The sequence below is a fragment of the Lissotriton helveticus genome, chromosome 4_1, assembly GCF_964261635.1.
Source record: "Lissotriton helveticus chromosome 4_1, aLisHel1.1, whole genome shotgun sequence".
Taxonomy (NCBI): domain Eukaryota; kingdom Metazoa; phylum Chordata; class Amphibia; order Caudata; family Salamandridae; genus Lissotriton; species Lissotriton helveticus.
In genome coordinates, this window is record NC_136063.1 from 557214374 (window position 1) to 557233033 (window position 18660).

At 44.2% G+C, this 18660-nt stretch overlaps 1 protein-coding gene across 1 annotated transcript in view; it reads left to right on the forward strand.

Annotated features, from left to right (window-relative positions):
* Positions 1-13588: 13588 nt before the first annotated feature.
* The window catches only part of TRPA1 (transient receptor potential cation channel subfamily A member 1), an 812153-nt gene continuing 807081 nt past the window's right edge, over positions 13589-18660 (forward strand). Inside the window, exons 1-2 of the mRNA XM_078686165.1 lie at positions 13589-13771; positions 14211-14389. Coding sequence (XP_078542291.1) covers positions 14267-14389 — 123 coding nt within the window. The 5' untranslated portion in view covers positions 13589-13771; positions 14211-14266. The remainder of the gene's footprint in view (positions 13772-14210; positions 14390-18660) is intronic.

An 18660-nucleotide genomic window follows, 5' to 3' on the forward strand; every position in this document is an offset into this window, starting at 1 on the left:
TAGAATTCTAAATAGAAGTGCTATGTATTTGTTAATAAATCACCCCTTGATTTGTTTAAATGCAATAGCTAGTCAAGTTGAAATAATGTGCAATTTGAAAAAACTGAACTTGAAATTACATTTAATGCCAAAATACTCCTTTTATTATACAGTTAATTAAAACTGTAACATACAAACATCTTATTGATACTTATTAAAATTTAAGGATTAAAAAAAAATTAAAAATTGTATACACATTTAAAAAATCTGGCAATACGACCTAAATGTCAATTCCAAAAGCAGCATTTCAGGTTGATGGAAATATATCACAATTAGCTGTTTAGTCCAAAAGGGAAGTGTATAGTATAAAAGACAATAGCAAAAATTGTCACAATGCTTAATACTGATGGTTAACTTTCTTCACCGTTCATTTGTGCAATAAGAATAGAACTTGTCAGTTTCTTAGGGATGGGCATTATGCAGTGCAGTAAAAATAATGTTAACAAACTTCCCAGCCCTTGCTAGAACTTGGGCTGAATTATAACTGAAGCACAAATCCGATGCTTCCCTGCAATGTCTCAGTAACTTTTCCCGATAAACTGGGACCAGTAGACGTTGACGATCATTGGCAAGATGAGGGCAAAAGTATAACAAGTGTAACCAGGACTCATGTGGATAATTGCAGAACCTTCAAGTTATCTGACCATTCCTCCAAGCACACAGTAGGTTAAAGTCATGAATTGGAAGGGCTAACAGCCTCAATAAATATTAATTTTATTATGAGTCTGTGATTGGAGAGAGTAGTTAAAATATGGTTGAGGTTTCCCCTTGATATACGAGGCATCCAGAGCTGTAAGGAGTGTTTTTTTGGGAATCTGAGCAATATCTCTCTCGAATGACACTAGAGTAATTTGGCTTTTTATCGTTTTTTTCCATGTTGACTAGGGAATAATTGGATTAGAGGAGTTTATGATTTCCATCCTCAGTGTAGAAATGGCCAAGTGCAGCTGTCTGTACCAGGGAGAGAGTTCGTCCGTGAACACTGATTGCAATTGTTCTTTCATGGATTGAGCTGGTGCACACAGAGTGTAAATATGGCATTTAATTAGGCCTCCCAGGCAATGAAGATCTGCACTTGCCAGGCCCAGCTCAAGTCTCAGCCTCACCCTCCTTGCATACTTGGGAGCCTACAATATTTTCTTATAGGCCATTATTTGATAATTCACTAACAATGAATCCATTTTGCCAGGGAAAGCCAGGTGATCATAAGACATTGCCGGAAGCAGTTTGGCGTGTAGAACACTTAAGATTGACTCAGGTGTGCGGCTGTGCAAATGCCGATTCAAGTGCCTCAGACTATGGATAACCCCTACTCCCTTGGGCTGAAGATGTTTAAGATGGGCTTCTTGATTTGCCCTTTCGTTAAACCAAACTCCTAGATAGTTATAGCTAGTGCAGTTGGCTATGTGTAGGCCACCTGCTCGCCAAACAGGTTTTTCTTTTTTTGGTGTCTCCCAAAAATCATGACTTTAGTTTTTCACTCTTTCATCAAAAGATAGTTTTTGTATATTATTTGTGTTAAGGGCAGTGAGCGCACTCTGTAGACCTGTTTTGTGTGGTCCATAATAATGATGTTGTCAGCGTATTGCATAATCTGTAGTCATATGACACCCAATTTTGGGGCGACCAAGCATGCACCTGCCAATTCTTTAGGCAAGTCGGCGGTATAAAGATTAAAAAGTAGAGGGGCTAATACGCATCCTTGCTTTCGGCCATTTTTTGTTGCAATTTTTGCAGATACTGTTGTGGCACTTGTTTTAATCCTCACCCAGATTTTCTGATGCAGTGATGTCAGTGCAGAGAGGAGTGCAGATTGTATTCCCCAAGAATTTAGTTTGTTCCACAGCGTTCCTCGGTTGACTCTATCGAATGCTACACTGAAGTCCACAAAACAGCAGAATAAAGGTAGATGATTGGCCAAAGTGGCTCTCCACGACAGGTAGGACAGTGCTATTATATTATCTGTCTGATCTGAAGCCTGACTGAGTGCGGGGAGGATGCTGTTTTCTGTAACCCAGTTTTCGAGTTCTGCCAGCAGGACACGAGCATAGGCCTTAGCTTCAATATCCAATACAGCTATTAGCCTGTAATTGGCCGGATTTGAGAGGTTACCCTTTTTTGAAGTGGATGTAATATTGAGCCCTGCCAAGTGGATGGAATTGTGGCTGTAAGAAAGGCTTGTTTAAAGAGAGGTGTAAGAAGCTCTGCCCAGAAGGATCGCTTTGATTTAAAAACTATATCGGGTATTCTGTTTGGCCCTGGCGTGCCATCATTCCTCATGCGACTAATGATCTTGATCAGTTCAGCTTCAGAGATGCATGGACCCTGGATGTTTTCCTGATTTGGTGCTTGAGGCTAGTGGAGGGCTGACTGCTCCCCTGTCCCACTGCTGTAGAGCTGATTGATGTGATTCACCCACACATTCTCAGGTACCCCATTCTCCTTAGACTGCCCACTATTACTGACTTGGTTAATATATTTCCAAAATGGAGCTGGATTTGTTTCCTTAAGAAGAGAGAACATTTTAAGCCAGGCATTCTTTATTCGTTGTGTACATTGCTCCCATGCATGTTTCTTATGGACAGCTCAAAGTGATCCAATTATGGTGCCCTGCAATGCTTTTTCCCCTTTTTGTCTTGCATTTGGGGAATTTTGATGCTTCCATTTGCTTTCCAGCATTTCCTTATTTGGGTGCTGGTTTAGATCATTAGGCCCCTGTTTTTATTGAGCATCCAATCCCCAGCGCCCGATGCAGGTCCATCAAGAGAATGGGCCAGTAGTCTTAGAGGGCATGCAAACCAAAGACAATTTTTAATTGTTCATTTTTAGTTGTCCATATGGGCAATTTTGTACAGAGATTAGTGGTCCATTTTATCTTGCGCGTGACTTTATCACATTCTTTGCCCGTGGATTCGCTTACAGGTATAAATTTACAAGATGCAGCAGTGGAAAGACTGAAAGATGCTCCAAGGTGCCTGTGGTCCCTCTCTGCTTGATTGTCAATGTCAAAGTCATTCAGATGCAAAGCTAGTGTGCTGCAGATGAATACATAATCGATTGTAGAGATATTCCTATATGTTGGGAGCGGGGCCCATGTTTGATCCTTTGCTTTCTTGAGATTATGAGCGGATGATATAAAACAGGCATCAAATAAGGCTTGTAGCTCAGCAACCTCTTTAGGTTGTTTATTTTCATTTCCTGTCCTGTCAAGCGATCTATTATTAAAGTACCCAACTATAAGTGGATTATGATATGGATATTTGAATGGGAAAATCTCCAATGATGGCTGCCTGATCATCGAGTGCTCCGTTTCTCTGATGCAAAACTGGATTAATGTAGCAGTTGAATAATAGCAATCGAAACGGTTTGTAATGATTTTTTATTCCATTGATAAGTAATACTTGGATTCCAGGCAAGGGAGATGCAAGTGTGATTACTTCCAGCCTTCGTGAATGCTTGATATAAACAGAAAGGCCACCCATTGGCCGCCCAAAAATATTGCGTCTTGAAGCCAGGACATGGATTTCGAAGTAGCCGAAAAGAGCTGAAGTAGATGTTGCCCATGTCTCCTGGAGACAAATTATGTCACTGCTTTGAAGGTAATCTAAGGCCAAGTCATTTCTAATCAGTTTCTAAAGGCCAGCCACGTTCCAAGAAATGATCGTTAAGTAATTACTTTGCTCATTCAGTGTATGGTCTGTGTTGCCTCTAAGGGACTTAAAGGTGCCGTCAGGCTGAATGACCGCCGCATTTGGCCTGATGTCCAAGTTGGTTGTTAGTGTCCTGTTTGCTAGAAAAGACTCTTCTCTGATTAGTAGAGCAGGTAATCCTCAGAGGTTCATGTTGGGAGAGAGTGCTGGTAAGATTGTTACCAGGACGGATATCATCAGCACATTTTAAGATGGAGTAAGTTTTTAAAGATTTATTGACTAAAACGTGAGGGTATCTGTCTTGAGGTAAGTGCCTAATCTTAAAACCCCAGTCTGCCAATTGACTGACTTCACACAGCATTGCTGTCTGGTGTGACTGTTGGTATAGCCCGACCACTGTGGATTCATCGTGGGAGTCGCCTGACAAGCTTTGGAATTTAACCCAGGCAACATCTGCCGAGCCTTTGTGCTCCAATGATGATATGTGGGTAAATAAGCGCAGGATGTTGCCTCTGTTCAAAACATCATAATAATTGCCTTTGGCATGGTATCTTAGTGTAAGTACGACCTCCACCACTCTTGGTTTTGAACGGCTGCTGCTCGTTGAGGTTCCCGGTATAACTTGATAGTCAAGTACGAGTGTTGGTTGATATATTGGGGGGGTTCTCTATACCATTGGTCCAGGAGGAGATTTTACCACCTGTTGATACTGCATGTTAGTGCTGTGTGCAGCACTGGACAGTGGTTGCATATCAGACTCCGCCTGTGACCCTGAAGTTGTGGGCAGCAATATCGGCCCAGGGACCAGGTTAATCCTCACATCTGGGCCTTCCGTGGACTTAGACTGAATTGCTGTTATATGAGCTTCCCCTTTCTTATTATCAAGAAAAGAAGTGGAGGGGCATTGAAGAAAGTTGCCACTAGGTCAGAATCATCTGCTACACTCTTAATTTAAGGTTGTTTGCAGAGTTGTAGATGATTTGGTGACATTTCTCTGTCTTTCTTTCCTGTCGACTCCACTGAAAAAATTGGATAGAACTTAACGGGGCCAATGCCTGACTTAGTTGTATATGTACGAGTAAAAAGGGACGCCGCTCGATTTTTGGCTTTTGCCCTTTTTTGGGCTTTCCTCAGTTTTTTCTTTGCTTTCCTAGAAAGCGAACCTTCCTTCTGTTTGATCTGTGGGACGCCGTCAAGTTTGTCTACTATTTGACAGCTAGTTGAAAGACAGGGCGCAGCAGTTATGGGCCTCATTGAAGAAGTTAGACTTGAGACAGTGGGTGATAGCAAATGTGATGTTTTAATTGAGCTTGCAAGTTTCAAGTAAGTTTGATGGATTGTTGATAGGTTCTGTATTTGAATTAGTTGGAGTCAATTGTAGGGATGTACCGGAGGGGGCTCTTGACACTCGAACTGAGTCTGCTAAGGTGGTCAAAACCGCAGGAAGATTTGCCCACTGGTCCACAGTGGCCGCACATAAACATGAGCAGGCTGTTTGTGAAGTAAAGATCAAGTTTGTGATATGGTTCATTTTTCCAAACAAATCTGACAAACACAAAGCTATTGCCTGCAAAAATCCATTTTCAAATCCATCTTAGAGGATTGCCAAAGTAAAGATTTTGCCGTTATGTATTGTGCGTTAGTGAGTTTTGGCGATTCAGAGGCAGCCATAAAACTTGGGGGTTCTATATTTTGAGAGGTGAAGTGATAGTGATCTGTTCCACTAGATAGTCTATACAGCTGTGGAGTGGACTCCAGGGTTTGCTCAATTTTATTTTAAAGTTGCTGCAAAAATGATGCTGAAAGTTCTCCCAGCTCTTGTTAGGTCTCGCCTACGCAGTGCTCGTGCGCTGCATAGGCAAAAAGACCTATTGTGATCGGTTCGGCTTTTCAGCCAAACACGTGCACGCGTTCCATTGCCTTCAATGGCATAGTGTGCACGTGTGGCGATCCACATGCGGGAGCGAGCGCCGCCATATGGTTTCATGCTCCTGCAAGTGAATCGCGCAGCCCTCCTCTTCCCCCCTTCTGCCGCCAGGCGCGCGCGCGCTTGTTTTCCATGAAGGCGAAAGCCAAACCATTGAATCAGGACACGCTACGAGCAGATGACAAGAACAGAACATGACTCACAATATTTTATCTTTTCCTGACTCTCGTTGTTAAGCTCACCTGTTTTCCAGCTCCGAGATTGCACGTTTTCCTGCGAGTAATGTCCGGCTTTGCAATCTCTTTGGAGGTGGAGGAGGACACGTTATGCGTGTCTTGACTGAAAGGAATGGGTAAGAAACGTGGAGTTTGCTGGCTCGTGCCCTTGACACCCGCCCCTGCTCGGGCTCGGCTCTGTGCTCTGGACTTGGGACAAGCGATATTTCCGGGGAACACACTGGACGACTGCAGCGTGACCCTGGCAGAGCCAAACTCCAACAGCGAAGGACAGGAGTACCTCTCGTTCCCATCACGGACAGACAGACCCCTCAGTCTTTCTTCAGCTGAACGTGCAAAATATTAGGTGGAAATAACATGCACAACCGCACAGATGAAACAAAGTCTGAAACTTTTTGGGGGCAAACGATGAAAATTTAGTTTGTGATAAAAATGGCACAACAATTAATACGAAATCAATTAATACGAAATCGAAAAACGAAAAAGAAAGCCACCTAGGTACACGCCGCCAGTAATTTAAAGTTAATAGGTCAAAACCTAGGCATCAGTGTCTTGATACAAACTTGTTTAAATTGGCAATGTTTGCAGGATGAATTTGGATATAAACTTTAAATTAAAAACATTGTGATCTGCATTAAAGTGTGAGTGGAAAGTTACTCAGCTCCCACCAGAAAAGCAACCGCTGTCAGACCCCTCGTGTTATATGGACCCGGGCTTCAAATGTGCCCCTCGAGAGTCAGATACTCGGTACTCACCCATCTCTATCTGATCCATACTGGCTGCTGACACGTCCCAGTGTGAGTTCATGTGACCCTTGATGCAGGAGTCGTCGGTGCTCACTGAGCCCCCCTTTGCTTCAGATGTCTCTACGGTCCGCACAACAGTGGTTTTACATGAAATAGTGGTCTTATACTATTAGAGATGAGACTGCCTTGTAGCAGTACTAACGTGTTTTGCATTGCGGTCACTATTTTTTTTCTTACTTTCACTCGTGTGTTTCTTTCATTCATTCTAAGGCCCTGTGCCGTGGTTACTGTTCTTTGAAAAGCACAAATATACTTTTTCAGTCGGTGTGCCTGTACTATATCAAACTGTTACATAAATAAGATTTCATTGGCTACTTAAAGGTTCACAGTGACACAAACTAAATGTATCTTCTATCACCGAAGGGAAGAACAGTGGAAAAAAAGGGGTTCCCTGTTGGTCAGCTGCAAAGGCAAGACAAAAGCATACCTCTTTCTTCCACCTATTTTTCTCTGTTTAAAGTGGAAATAAATGAACATCCTTGGAGCCCTTCATGTTTCTACTCATTCTTCTTAGCTGTCTCTTTGCAGCAAGTCAATCCAGCCACATTTGACAAACGTGCATCTATTTCAGATCTATGTTCATGAAAATCTTTTGTGCCGACACAGATACTTACATTTTTCTATTCCTGGAAAGTGGAGCAAAGAACTGTAATTCTAAATACATTATTCCCATTTGAAAATCCACCCATTTTGAACGTGGACCTCAGCTCCCATTTTTTTTCCCCGCACTTTGTGTGATTGTGGGCAAGTCAATATAGCTCCCTGTGACTCAAACATTAAAGATGCCTAATGTTTAAATGTGTGATGCTAAAACTGGCCGTACTTTGTGCGCTCCACTAATGCCCCTATAACATTATAAAATGACACCTTGTCGTCATTTTATTCTGTATTTTTGTGATTTTGTGATTTGATTTTAACTAAACTCCAGGCACAGAGTAGTGGGCCATGTGCAAGTTTGAGATGCCCCCGATGATGTAAAGCCTTTCGCCGTTCTTTGCAATTAGGTTCACATGTTTTAAACAACTAGAAAAAAGTAAATTTGAAAAAAACCTCTGAGCACTCTCTCTTGCGGCCATTGAAACTTGTGACAAGCAGCCAATAGGTCTCGCTTTTGGGACCTTATAAGTATTTAGTTATGCAGCACAATTTCCTTGCATGTCTAAACACTTATGTGACCCCCAAAGGCGAGACCTATTAGCTATGCCAATGCTTGTTTTTTTAAAGTAACAGGAGAGCCTGTGGCAGCAATCAAAGAAGGGTGCTGCTGAATGGGTGAATGAGATTGGTGTATTGGGGAGAGGTGTGGCGCCGCGGCCAGGGCGACTGACGCTGGAATCTGGGGATCAGGGTTTGATCCCCATCTCCGGCGGCAGGTTAGCCCAGCACCATGCGACTCTGGGCAATAGCTTGCTTAATCTTCCCGACGGCCCCCAGCGCCCAGAGACCCTAACGGGTGATTGTGCGCTATACAAATGTGGATTATTATTATTATTATTTGAGCCTCAATTATTCTAGATCTTATTGGCACACGTGGGGCTGATTTAGAACTGTCAATAAGAGACGATGAGTGAAGGTCCTTTAAAGCAGAGCTTGTATTGGCATCAGGGACAGAGACTGGCCCCAAGGGCAATTGGGTAAGACTGTTAACATTGTCTGTGATTGGGCAAGAAAAAGAGCAGTGTTTTGTCTTCGTTGGGCAGAGGCCCTGGGAGTTTATTGCGGAGGGGAAGTAGTCTTCCTTAACACTTGAGTTGTTTCTTGAGTGGTCTGGCCTGCCGTTGGCTGAAACTCCATTTAAGGGCTTTAAAACAGGTATTTAGTTATCAAGCCAGTGTTGGCAATTTTTTGATTATTCTGTGTCTTAGGGGCCCCCAAAAGCTGGCCTGGATTCTGAACATTTATGCGTGTTATGCTGGGATCATTAGTCAATGGCCCTGTTAGGGCTGCGTTTCCATTGGTGTCGACTGCTGACATTGACCTGGTGACTGGAATCCTTTTTGACATCTTGGGGCGATATAAGTGTGCAGCGTGATATGTTGGTTGATCCTGGAACGAAATAGGATAAAGAGCTAAAGAGATCAAATAATTACTAGGTAAGCGTAGATGGGTGTAGATAGGCTGTGAGCAGGGCACACTGGTGACTAGTTGGCCACACCAAACCGAGTTGGGCCGCTTTCACAGGCTCACTGGGCACACACTCAGAGGCTACCTCTAATGGCGGCCGCGCTCACCTTTCACTGCGGTCCTTTGCGCACAATAGGAGGTTTGCAGGGACTGTTATATCAATGCAACCTTCCCAAAATGCTTCCATCATCCGTATCAATGGGGCCCCCACCGTGTAGCTGCAGGACTCCTGCAGTGCTCCCGCTCCTCTGCTGCTGCTGTGCTGTGTCACCATAAAAATCTGGGCCGGAGTTCAAGCCAGATTCTCAAAACTTTACTCCATTTAGTTAGTTGTTATGTTAATTTCGATTTATATAGCGCCAAATCACCGACAGGTCTCTTAGCGCTTGCTTTGGGAACCCGTCCTGGCTTTCCCTGCGAGATAACCCCTACTGGGCATCCCCAAGGTGAAGACCGGGGATCCCATCGCAGTTGGGCCGTAGTGGAGATTAAGCAAGCTATTGCCCAGAGTTGCAGAGTGTGAACCCATGATTTGAGTAGGCACCGAGGCGAGAATTATCGAGTCCGTGGACATTTTGAGCTCAAGACCCTGCCGCGTCGGGAATTGAACCCTGGTCCCGGGTCTGACCTCTGCATCAGGGTCTGCCTCCTCTAACCAGTGAGCCACACTTCTCCAGTAGACCATGTGCACCAAATGGTAGGGTTATTTCCAGCCAAGCAACGTTGGAGCGGGAGCAGATAAATAGAAGATGAATGGGGATCACGGAGCACACAGGGTACACAGAGTCACTACTACCGCTACTACCACAGTCAGTTAGTCAGATACTAATTGCTGTATGCCACTTGCCACGTGCCGTCTACCTTTCCAGGCTCACCTGTGCTCCTGTGCTCCCCGTCGATGTTATTGCTGCAGCGGCGGTTAAATGGCAGCAATAGAACAATGCACCACCGGCAGCGGCAGCCGAAGCAACACTCGCAATTGGCACCCGGCTGCCCGTGGCTTTAAAAAGTTGTGCAGTGATCGGAGGGCAGAGGTGCAGCGGACTGGGGCTGCAAGCTGGAAAACCTGGATCTGCGGTTCAGCCAAAAGCCGGGGGCCGCGGTACAGCTGCATTCGGCGTCTTCCTCCTCACTGCCGGCTGTGTGACTGACTGTGAACGGGGAGGCGGAGTCATGTTCCCAAAGCAAGCTTCTCTTGCAACAGCAGTGAGCCGGCAGTTCTTGAAGCCCCTTCTCCGCTTCTTCCTGGGGCTGGAGCTCGCAAGAGCGACCAAACAGTGGGTTATGCCATGGGTTATACAGCAAGCCGCCTCTTCAGTCCTTCGTGATTCCTTTGTGCAGGCCTTGCGTTGACACTGTCCTTCACGCCGCCTTTCCGCTGTTTTTCCTTGCACTCCGAGGCCCCGGAAAAACCTGCTAAATACAGGATGCAGAACGGGTGCAGGCAGTTGGGCGGATGGGTATGGGCAGGCTGGCTTGAGGCCTCCCGGAGATGCAGCAAACCAAAGCGGCAAACCAAAACCAGGACCGGAACAGGCTCCATTGTGGTAACTCCACTGTCTCCTCTATCCTCTATCCCCTCTGTCTTGTGCATTTTGCCACCGCATGAGCTGCGTAGCTTAAACTGGACACAGGCTTGCAGGGACTTAGATGGTCCGGTGGTTTCGGGGGTCGGCAGTGTCTAAAATGCCGGAGCACGGGGCTCAGTGCTGCTGCTACTACTGCTGCTCGGAGCTCACTGCCACTCGCTTCTGAGGCTCTCTGCTGCTCTCTGCTGTTCCTTCCAGAATAAGCTTCAGTAAAATCAAAAGATCTACAAGATTACATCGAATGAACTAAAGAATGTTTGTGTCAAACTGAAAAGTTGGCTTCCCTGTTGAAAAAAATACATTTGGAAAAGCACTGCAATATATTCGTACATGTATTGGAAAATGTCAATGGTATGACATGTTAATCTCTGAAGACAGAATTATAACACTGCCCAATTCTGAGTCTTGAATAGACACCAATCATTTTAAGGTCTCAGCTACACAACGCATGCTCTGTCCTGAGAGTCATGTTGTTTACAGTTCGGTGAGCTTATAACCCGCCCACAGCATAGCATTAGCTATTTTTACTGTCACTCTCATTTGTAACCTTTCAATTGCTTAGCTCCCGTAAGCTTCCCTTCCTTTCTTGTAATAGCTCCTCCCTGGAGCATGGACCAAGCACATGTATTCTTCTTCTACTTTTTGCAGTATTTAGTACTTTTTTATTAAAAAGCTTTTGTGTAATATTCCGTCGACATGCAATGCGCTTCCCTACTTTTAACACAGGCAGATATCTTCTCACTTATGTTGCTTTCACCGTTTTTGCCATCTCTATTGACACTTTAGTTACTTACTCCTACAACTATACTACCCTATGCCACTCTTGTCTACACTGCTCCACTTTGTCACTTTACTCCATGCAACTCTTCACCACCCTAATCTATGGAACTCTACTCTGCGGCACTCTACACTACCCCACCCTACGCTACTCTACTCACTGGCTCTCTATTCTATGCCAGTCTACTCTATGCCATTCCATTCTATGACACTCCATTCCACTCTATACCACTTCATTCCCCTCTATGTCCCTCCAATCTATGCCACTGTAAGGTGAAATCTGACCTCAAAAGACACCCCTGCACCCAGCCGCCCTGCGCCCTGGAGAAGGGAACCCAAGGTGCACCTACATCCCCGAGCCCTTCAACTTACCTGCCCAGCTGTTGGTTTCACCCGGAAGTCTTTGTGGACCGAGCCTGCAGCCAAAACCGTCAACTCCCATTGAAAACAACTGGGCACCCGACGCCAAAACAGCACCCTGCACCCAGACGCCCCTCCACCGATGCGGGTGCTCTTTGTGTGCTAAATGGAATCCCCCTTTGCCCTGAGCCTAACACCAGGAGCTTGGCTCCCTACAGCCTTGTGGCCTGCTCATGAGTAGCCAACAACCGGAGTCTCCCTAACCCCCATTTGATAACATTGGGCCTCAGCACACTGCACCCGGCCTCCCTAGTGCCGCTGAGGGCGCTTTGAGAGTGCATCCTTGACCCTGGGGGAACCCTGGCTCTAAGCCCAGAATACCAACTCCCACAAACTTGTACTACCTGCAAACCGATAACTTAATTTCCTCCCATAGGATTACATCACCTGTTTTTCTTGAAAATTCTTCCGTGTGGAGTTGGTTTGTATGAAACACTGAAAAACTGTAAATGTCCAAAAACTGATTTACTAATCTTTCTCTAGGAAATGTCCCAGTGTAATATCTAGGCATATCACACTGAGTAGAAAAAGTAACTTAAAAACTAATCAAAAAAGTAACGTACAAAGTAATCTGTAAAGTAACTGCAAAGTGATTTCAAAACATTGACTTACCTGTAATTCAGTCAACTGCATTTGTACCTGCATTCAATTGTAAAACATTGCATAACATTTTGCAAAGCATTTATTTCACTTAGCTGCACCAGGCTTGGCTTGGTTCTAGAAATAAAATAACTTAATAATGTGTTTGATACAAACAAATTGGTCTGAGTTCAGTCTTTGAGTGAGTGACATCATTTGCTGCCTGAGTGTGTACAACAAAAGCCTAACACTACCTCTGATAAAGCCGTACTCCTCGCCCACACTACCACAAATAGAGAGTAAGGTGATATCTACTTTTACCACTGCCTACATTTGGGGTTCCACTGGACTCTGCGCATACTATACCTTATTTTGGTATAGTAAATACAGAGACAGCTTCCTACACATTCTACTCTATGCCACTAAACACCACTCCACGCCACTGTGTCACTCTGCTCCATGTGACTCTACTCCACCCCACACTACTCCACATTACTCTACTCCTCACCACTCTACTCTTCACCACTCTACTCCACTTCACCCCACTCTATGCCACTCTACGCTACACCACTCTACACCGCTCTACTCTACGCCACTCTACTCTATACCAGTGCTACTGTACATGGCTAAATGACATTGGAAAAGCCAATAGCTCTCACATAGGCAAGACCTATTGGCTCTGCCAGTGCTTGTTTGTGCAAGTTAACACGTTTACCTACTTGTATCTGTTGTGACAAAGGTAATCTCTCATATTTTGAATAAAAGGAAACTGCAGTGTTTATTTTTTTTTAAAATTCCAGAAATAAATTAATATTTTGAATTTAGACCATGGGACAAAGATAGGAGTTGAACACAGTGTCGAATTGGTCACGAAAAGGTTGTGGAATATATGAGGCAATCAAAATTTGGAAAGGTTCATTGTTTTAGACTATTAATATATATTGTATTTTAGCTTTTCCTTTTATTATATTTTCTTCCGTTCTATTTGTATATTTCTTACATGATGCAGTTTGGTTTGGCATGTTGCCATTGCTCTATTCTTGCATGATATATTGTAATGCTTCTTACTTTGAACCATATTTGTTCTAATGGTTACATGATTATTACACTAGATATCACTTGTTTATCCTATGTTGATTCCATTTTATTTGTACTGTTGACATATTACTTCTAATAAATTCTCTTTTGAACTGAAATATTTTGGAAAGGATGTTTCCAATTAAAAAGCAGACGTGTAGCTGGAATTCTCATGGTCCCAAAGACAATTTAAAAATCAAAACAAATCCACACATTCTGAAAGATGAAAAAGCGGATTGCAAAACTGAGTTGAGGAAAATTGCTGAGGGCACATTTAAGCAACTATATAAAGCGAAATCAAACGTGGGTGGACCTGTGGCAACTCGGAAGGAGAGGGCGGGGCGTGTACAGACGCGCAGAGCAGGCGGCTCAGGTTACACAGGTTGGGACAACATCGAAAGCGCCAGTGTAGAGCTGGAAGCGGGGCTCATGCACGGGGGCGAGTAGAGAGGAAATCTGGAAGTGTAAACACGTCATAAAGACAGAACAAAAAAAAACAAAAAAACGAGCTACATACTTTGAAAGGAAAGAGCGCACACACTCCGAGGTGAGGTGGCAATCCAAGAAACGAGCTCCAGAGGTCCTGTACTCTAAAGAGGCTGAAGAGTCCACACTGACTCCTCCATCTTTCCGAGGCAAGACACAGGGAACATGTTGAGTAGAGTAGACTCAGATGTTTGTTTCTCAGCATTACCTCGTTTTCGAAGTACTCTGTGCGTTGTAAACAATGTTCTCTTAGTTTGTGCGTGATTAAAGTTTCTTCTGGTAGTGGCTCCCACCGGAGGCCCCCTCCCTCCGTAGCTGCAGGATGCGACCGTACTCAAGGGTAGATACATTTACACTAGAGATACACTCAAGCAGATGGCAAGCCTGCGCGTGGTGCCCGTGACGATTAAAGTGAGATAAGACTTCATATTGTGTACACCCGCGCTTGGAGCCTTGTAACTGCAGTTCTCAGGACACTTTCCTGCTACTTTTCTCTCCAGGTCCCCGGGCGGAGCGGCGATTCAGCGACCGGAGGAAGACAGCCACCGTGGCAAGCATGAAGAAGTCGATAAAAAGGGTCTTCTACGCGGCGGAGGCGGTCAAGCGGGAAGAGGTGTACCAAGGGCTGGACATGGAGGTCGAGAGCTGCTCACCGACACCCACCAAGACCGTATTTGAGGTATGTAGCTGTGTGTACACGGAGCAGGGAGGTGCCAGCCTCACGCTTCTGGTGAGCTGCCAGCACTATCGGAGCACGGAAGGCTGCAGCAGCCGGCAGGGCACTGTATGCCCTGTAGTCTGTAGAGCTTCAGTTCTGTCTGGATTGGGAACAGTCCGCATACGTCTGCCCAGGGGATTTTTACTTTATTCCTGGGCTGGGTGTACATTATCATAAAGTACAGCTTCCTCAAAGCTTACAATTGTTCAGGAGGGGGTGGTGGTCCCTAGTGCAACTGTGCAACCAAATGAAACTGGACCCTTAGCCCCATGGTTGAATTGAACACAAGGCTTGGCAAAGCTCATGGACCTGGCTTGCATTATCAGTTCCGACTAAAACATTAACAAAAACCTGCTGTATTGAAACCCAAAACCAAAAAACAAGAATTTCGGAATGCAATGCTGAAGAATGTAGTGCATGATGATTAAATGCACTTTTGAGAACTAAGATGGAGCCAAACTCCACTTAATGTATAGTATAACATATTGATAATAATAGGTCTAATTTGCAGCATCGAGCCATACCTAAAAACAAGAATTTTTGCAATGCAATCGGTCTCGCATTTGCGAGAGTTAGAGATATTGGCGTTGTTAAAGGCAATGTCATTTTCCCATTTGTTTTGGTTTGAAGTGGAGTGGATGTATGTGGTTGGAGTGGAATTATGTGGGTTGAATTGGAATTGTTAGTTGTGGAATTGTGTGGGATGGGATTGTGTGGTGTGTCGTGTATTTGTGTGGTGAAACTATGTGACATGGAGAATACATAGGGGGGGAGCTGCATAGAATAGAGAGAAAGCAACATAGAGAGGGATAGGTAGTTTGTGCACGGAGTCGTGAACAAACTCCAGACAGAGGAGTAGGAAGGGTGTGTGAGAAACAGAGAAAGAAGGGGAGAGCAGGCGACAGACGCTTAAAGAGTGTGCGCCTTTCTGCACAGAAGCCACCCCAAGAAGAGGATAAGAGCATTGGCTTGAGGTACGGAAATCTTGAAAAGGCTTGGGAAAGAAACTATATTCAAAAACCTGAAGTGAACCAATATCAGAGAGGTGGGAAGAGTACATGAGAGAGGGAGAGAGAGGTGTGGGAGATAGAGAGGGACCAGTGGGAGGGGCACACAGAAGGGGAGGCGAGAGGTGGACCAGGGCACACACAGCACGAGGAGGTACAGGAAGGTAGCATGTGTGAGCAGCCAGTATAGAGAGAAGATAGGGAGTGTCGGGGGGAATGAGAGAGAGGAGTAGAATTGTGAGATGAGAGGAAGCAGTGGGGGTTCTGAGGGAGAGATGAGGAGGCAGTGGGTGTTTGGGGGAGAGATACCAGGGTTGGTGGAAGTGTGATGTAGAGATGGGTTGTATAGGAATCGTCTGTTGTGGAATTGTATGGTGTGGGATTGTGTGGTGTGGTATGGAGTTTTGTAGTGGAAATGTGTGGCATTGTGTGCTGTGGAATTATGTGAATAGTAATGAAATTATATTAACTGTTGTGGAAATATGTAGACTGAGATTGTGTTATGGAGTTAATTATTTAGGATGACATTGTGTGTTGTGAAGTGGCATGTTGTGGAGTTGAAGTGTGTGGTGTGCTGGTAAATTGTGTGGAATGATGTTGGAGGTATGTGGTGAGTTGTGGAAGTGTATGTGGTGTATGTGGTGTGGGCTGGAAGTGTGTTGTGTAGTTGGAATATGTAGTTTGGTGTGGAAATATGTGGTATTTTTTGGAAATATATAGATTTGAATTGTGTGGTGTGGAACTGTGTGGCATTGAGTGAAATTATGCTTATTGGACTTATGTGCCATGGAGTCTAGTGCATTTATGTGGATTGCTGATATGTGGCATAAAGTATATTTATGTGGGGTGTTTTTTATGTTGTATTGAGTAGAGTGTAATTATGTGTTTTCGAATTTAGGGTAGATATGTGGAGTGTAAATATGTGGGGTGAAATGTAGGTTGGAGTGGAATAATATGTGGTGAAATTATCTGGAGTTGAATTGTGTTGTGTGGAGTGTAATTTTATTGTTTGATGTGGAGAATAATTATGTACCATCATGGTATGAAGTGAAATGGAATTCAGTGGCATGGAGGGGAGTTGAATTAGGTGAAGTTTATTTTATAGTTTTTTTAATTATGTGGCATGGAGAGATATCATGTGGAGCAGATGTGTGTAGTTGAATTATGTGCTATGTTATTATGTGATGTTAAAATGTGTTGTGTGTAGTGGATTAATGCGCATGGATTTGAGTGTTGTGGCATTGTGTGACAGCTTTAGCCAGTTCTGATGCTTTACCCAACTGTGCTTTGCATTTTGGACCTTACAAGTCGTTATAATAGGAAAAGTGAAACTACAGGCTCCAACAATCAAAACACTACTGAATATCTGTACACTTACGGACATTATCAATACTTTTAAATATATATATTTTTTAATGCCTTGCATATTTTGGAAAATTGGAGAATTCCCAAAGGATGTGTTTATAGTTACAAGTTTGCAGTTGAAATTCCTAATAATATTTCCTGTGTTAGGACTGCTTTGATATTTGAAGAGTAGTATCTCTGCGCAAAAAAAGAGAGGACAGTCCTCATACGTTTACCTTTGTGAATCAGGTCCCATGAACATACCCTCATCTATAAGCGATTACAGGTAGCTATTTTTTAGGGCCACCAAAATGGGCAATTGTTGTGTCAGAATGCAGCAAATGGCGTTACAAATGGCCTTGCTTCTAGGAGAAAATATTTTTTTCAAAGGTCTCTGGGCAATCAGGATTTACTGGGCTCAGTTTTTGTAAATCACATTTAGTACTTGACTCTCAGGACAGAAATCTCGTGCAGTCCAAGGCTTACTGAGGAAAGTGGTGAGGAGTTTGAGACTCAGCACTTAATAATTATCAGTCCTCAGTCAATAAATCAGTGTCTAGTTAGTACTTTGATTCATAAAAAGAAAAGTACTTTATTACCACTGTGACAACTAGTAACAATACTGAGCATAATCAAGAGCGGGCATTTCATCTAGGTTCTAATGCAAAGCAGAAAGTAAAACATTGTAAGGGAGCCTCCAGGGTTCCTTCAATCATATGTGTCACAGTGACTTGTGTCGAAGCATGTGCTATCTGTTACTAGCCCCATATGTAGACATGGTTGGGAGAGAGAGCCTATAGAAGCTCATATTGCTGGTCCCGTCTGTTATGGTCTAGGTCACGGGTGGTACAGAACATGCCCTGCTACCCTTACAGTAGGAGCATACCAGAGAATAGTTAGACGGACATGTAAGCGGGTGCAGATGTAGAGACACCCTTGTCTACTAGCAAACGACCAAGGGCAAATTGAGGTAGGGTAGTGCATCATGTACTGTCTCTGCTAAGTTTGGGAATCATGTATAGGGGTTGGGGACTTGGCAGCCACTGGAAAAGGAGGGTTATGACAGGGCAGGGAGGGAGGTATCCGGGGTGGACAATCTCCGACGGGTAGTGAGTATAGCGTCTAGCTGGAATAGAGAAGGACATAGGTTGAATAATGATTCCAACCACTTCCATAGGTGGCAAGAGAGATGAGGGGGAAAAAGAGGAGAAACAAGGTACCGCATTGATAGTGATAATGGCAAACATGGCAATATCTGCAGTTACAATGAGAGGTGGAATCGTATTTTGCCCATGTCTGTGGGTTGACAATGTTTATACAGAGATGGTGAGGTAGTTATGCCTGTATGTCAGTGTATTGTAGTGTCCAGACAGCCTCTGTGGGTAAAAGGCAGACACAGGGCTTAAGGGGTGGGAGTATTCGGGTCAAAAAAAGGGGACCATATATCTTGAAACTTGTCCAGAGCATCCTGTAATTTGAAAATGAGTTGTTCATAAGATGCCACTTTATACAGCTCAAAAGTCCATTTATCTTGGGCAGATAGGTGCGGAGAACACCAGTACCGCAGGATGCATATTTTGGCTGTAATTACATCTGTTGTCACTAGTCTAGTTGCATAGCCAGAGTTGTCTGTCAGGTCAGTGGTATTGTTCAATATGATGGCAAAACCATTACTGAGCCGAGAGCTTGGTGGCCGCCGGACCAAAAAGATCGTGATTTGGGCCACTCACATCGAACATGGACCATGTCACAGGCCATCCTTGAGCATCTCTATCAGTTCGAGTGATGGAGGAGTCAAGCAGTACCTAGCCTTCATGGTGTCCAGTACCAATCCATCATTTTAAAAAGGCAGAACTTCATCCTAGAATCATGTGTTTTCTT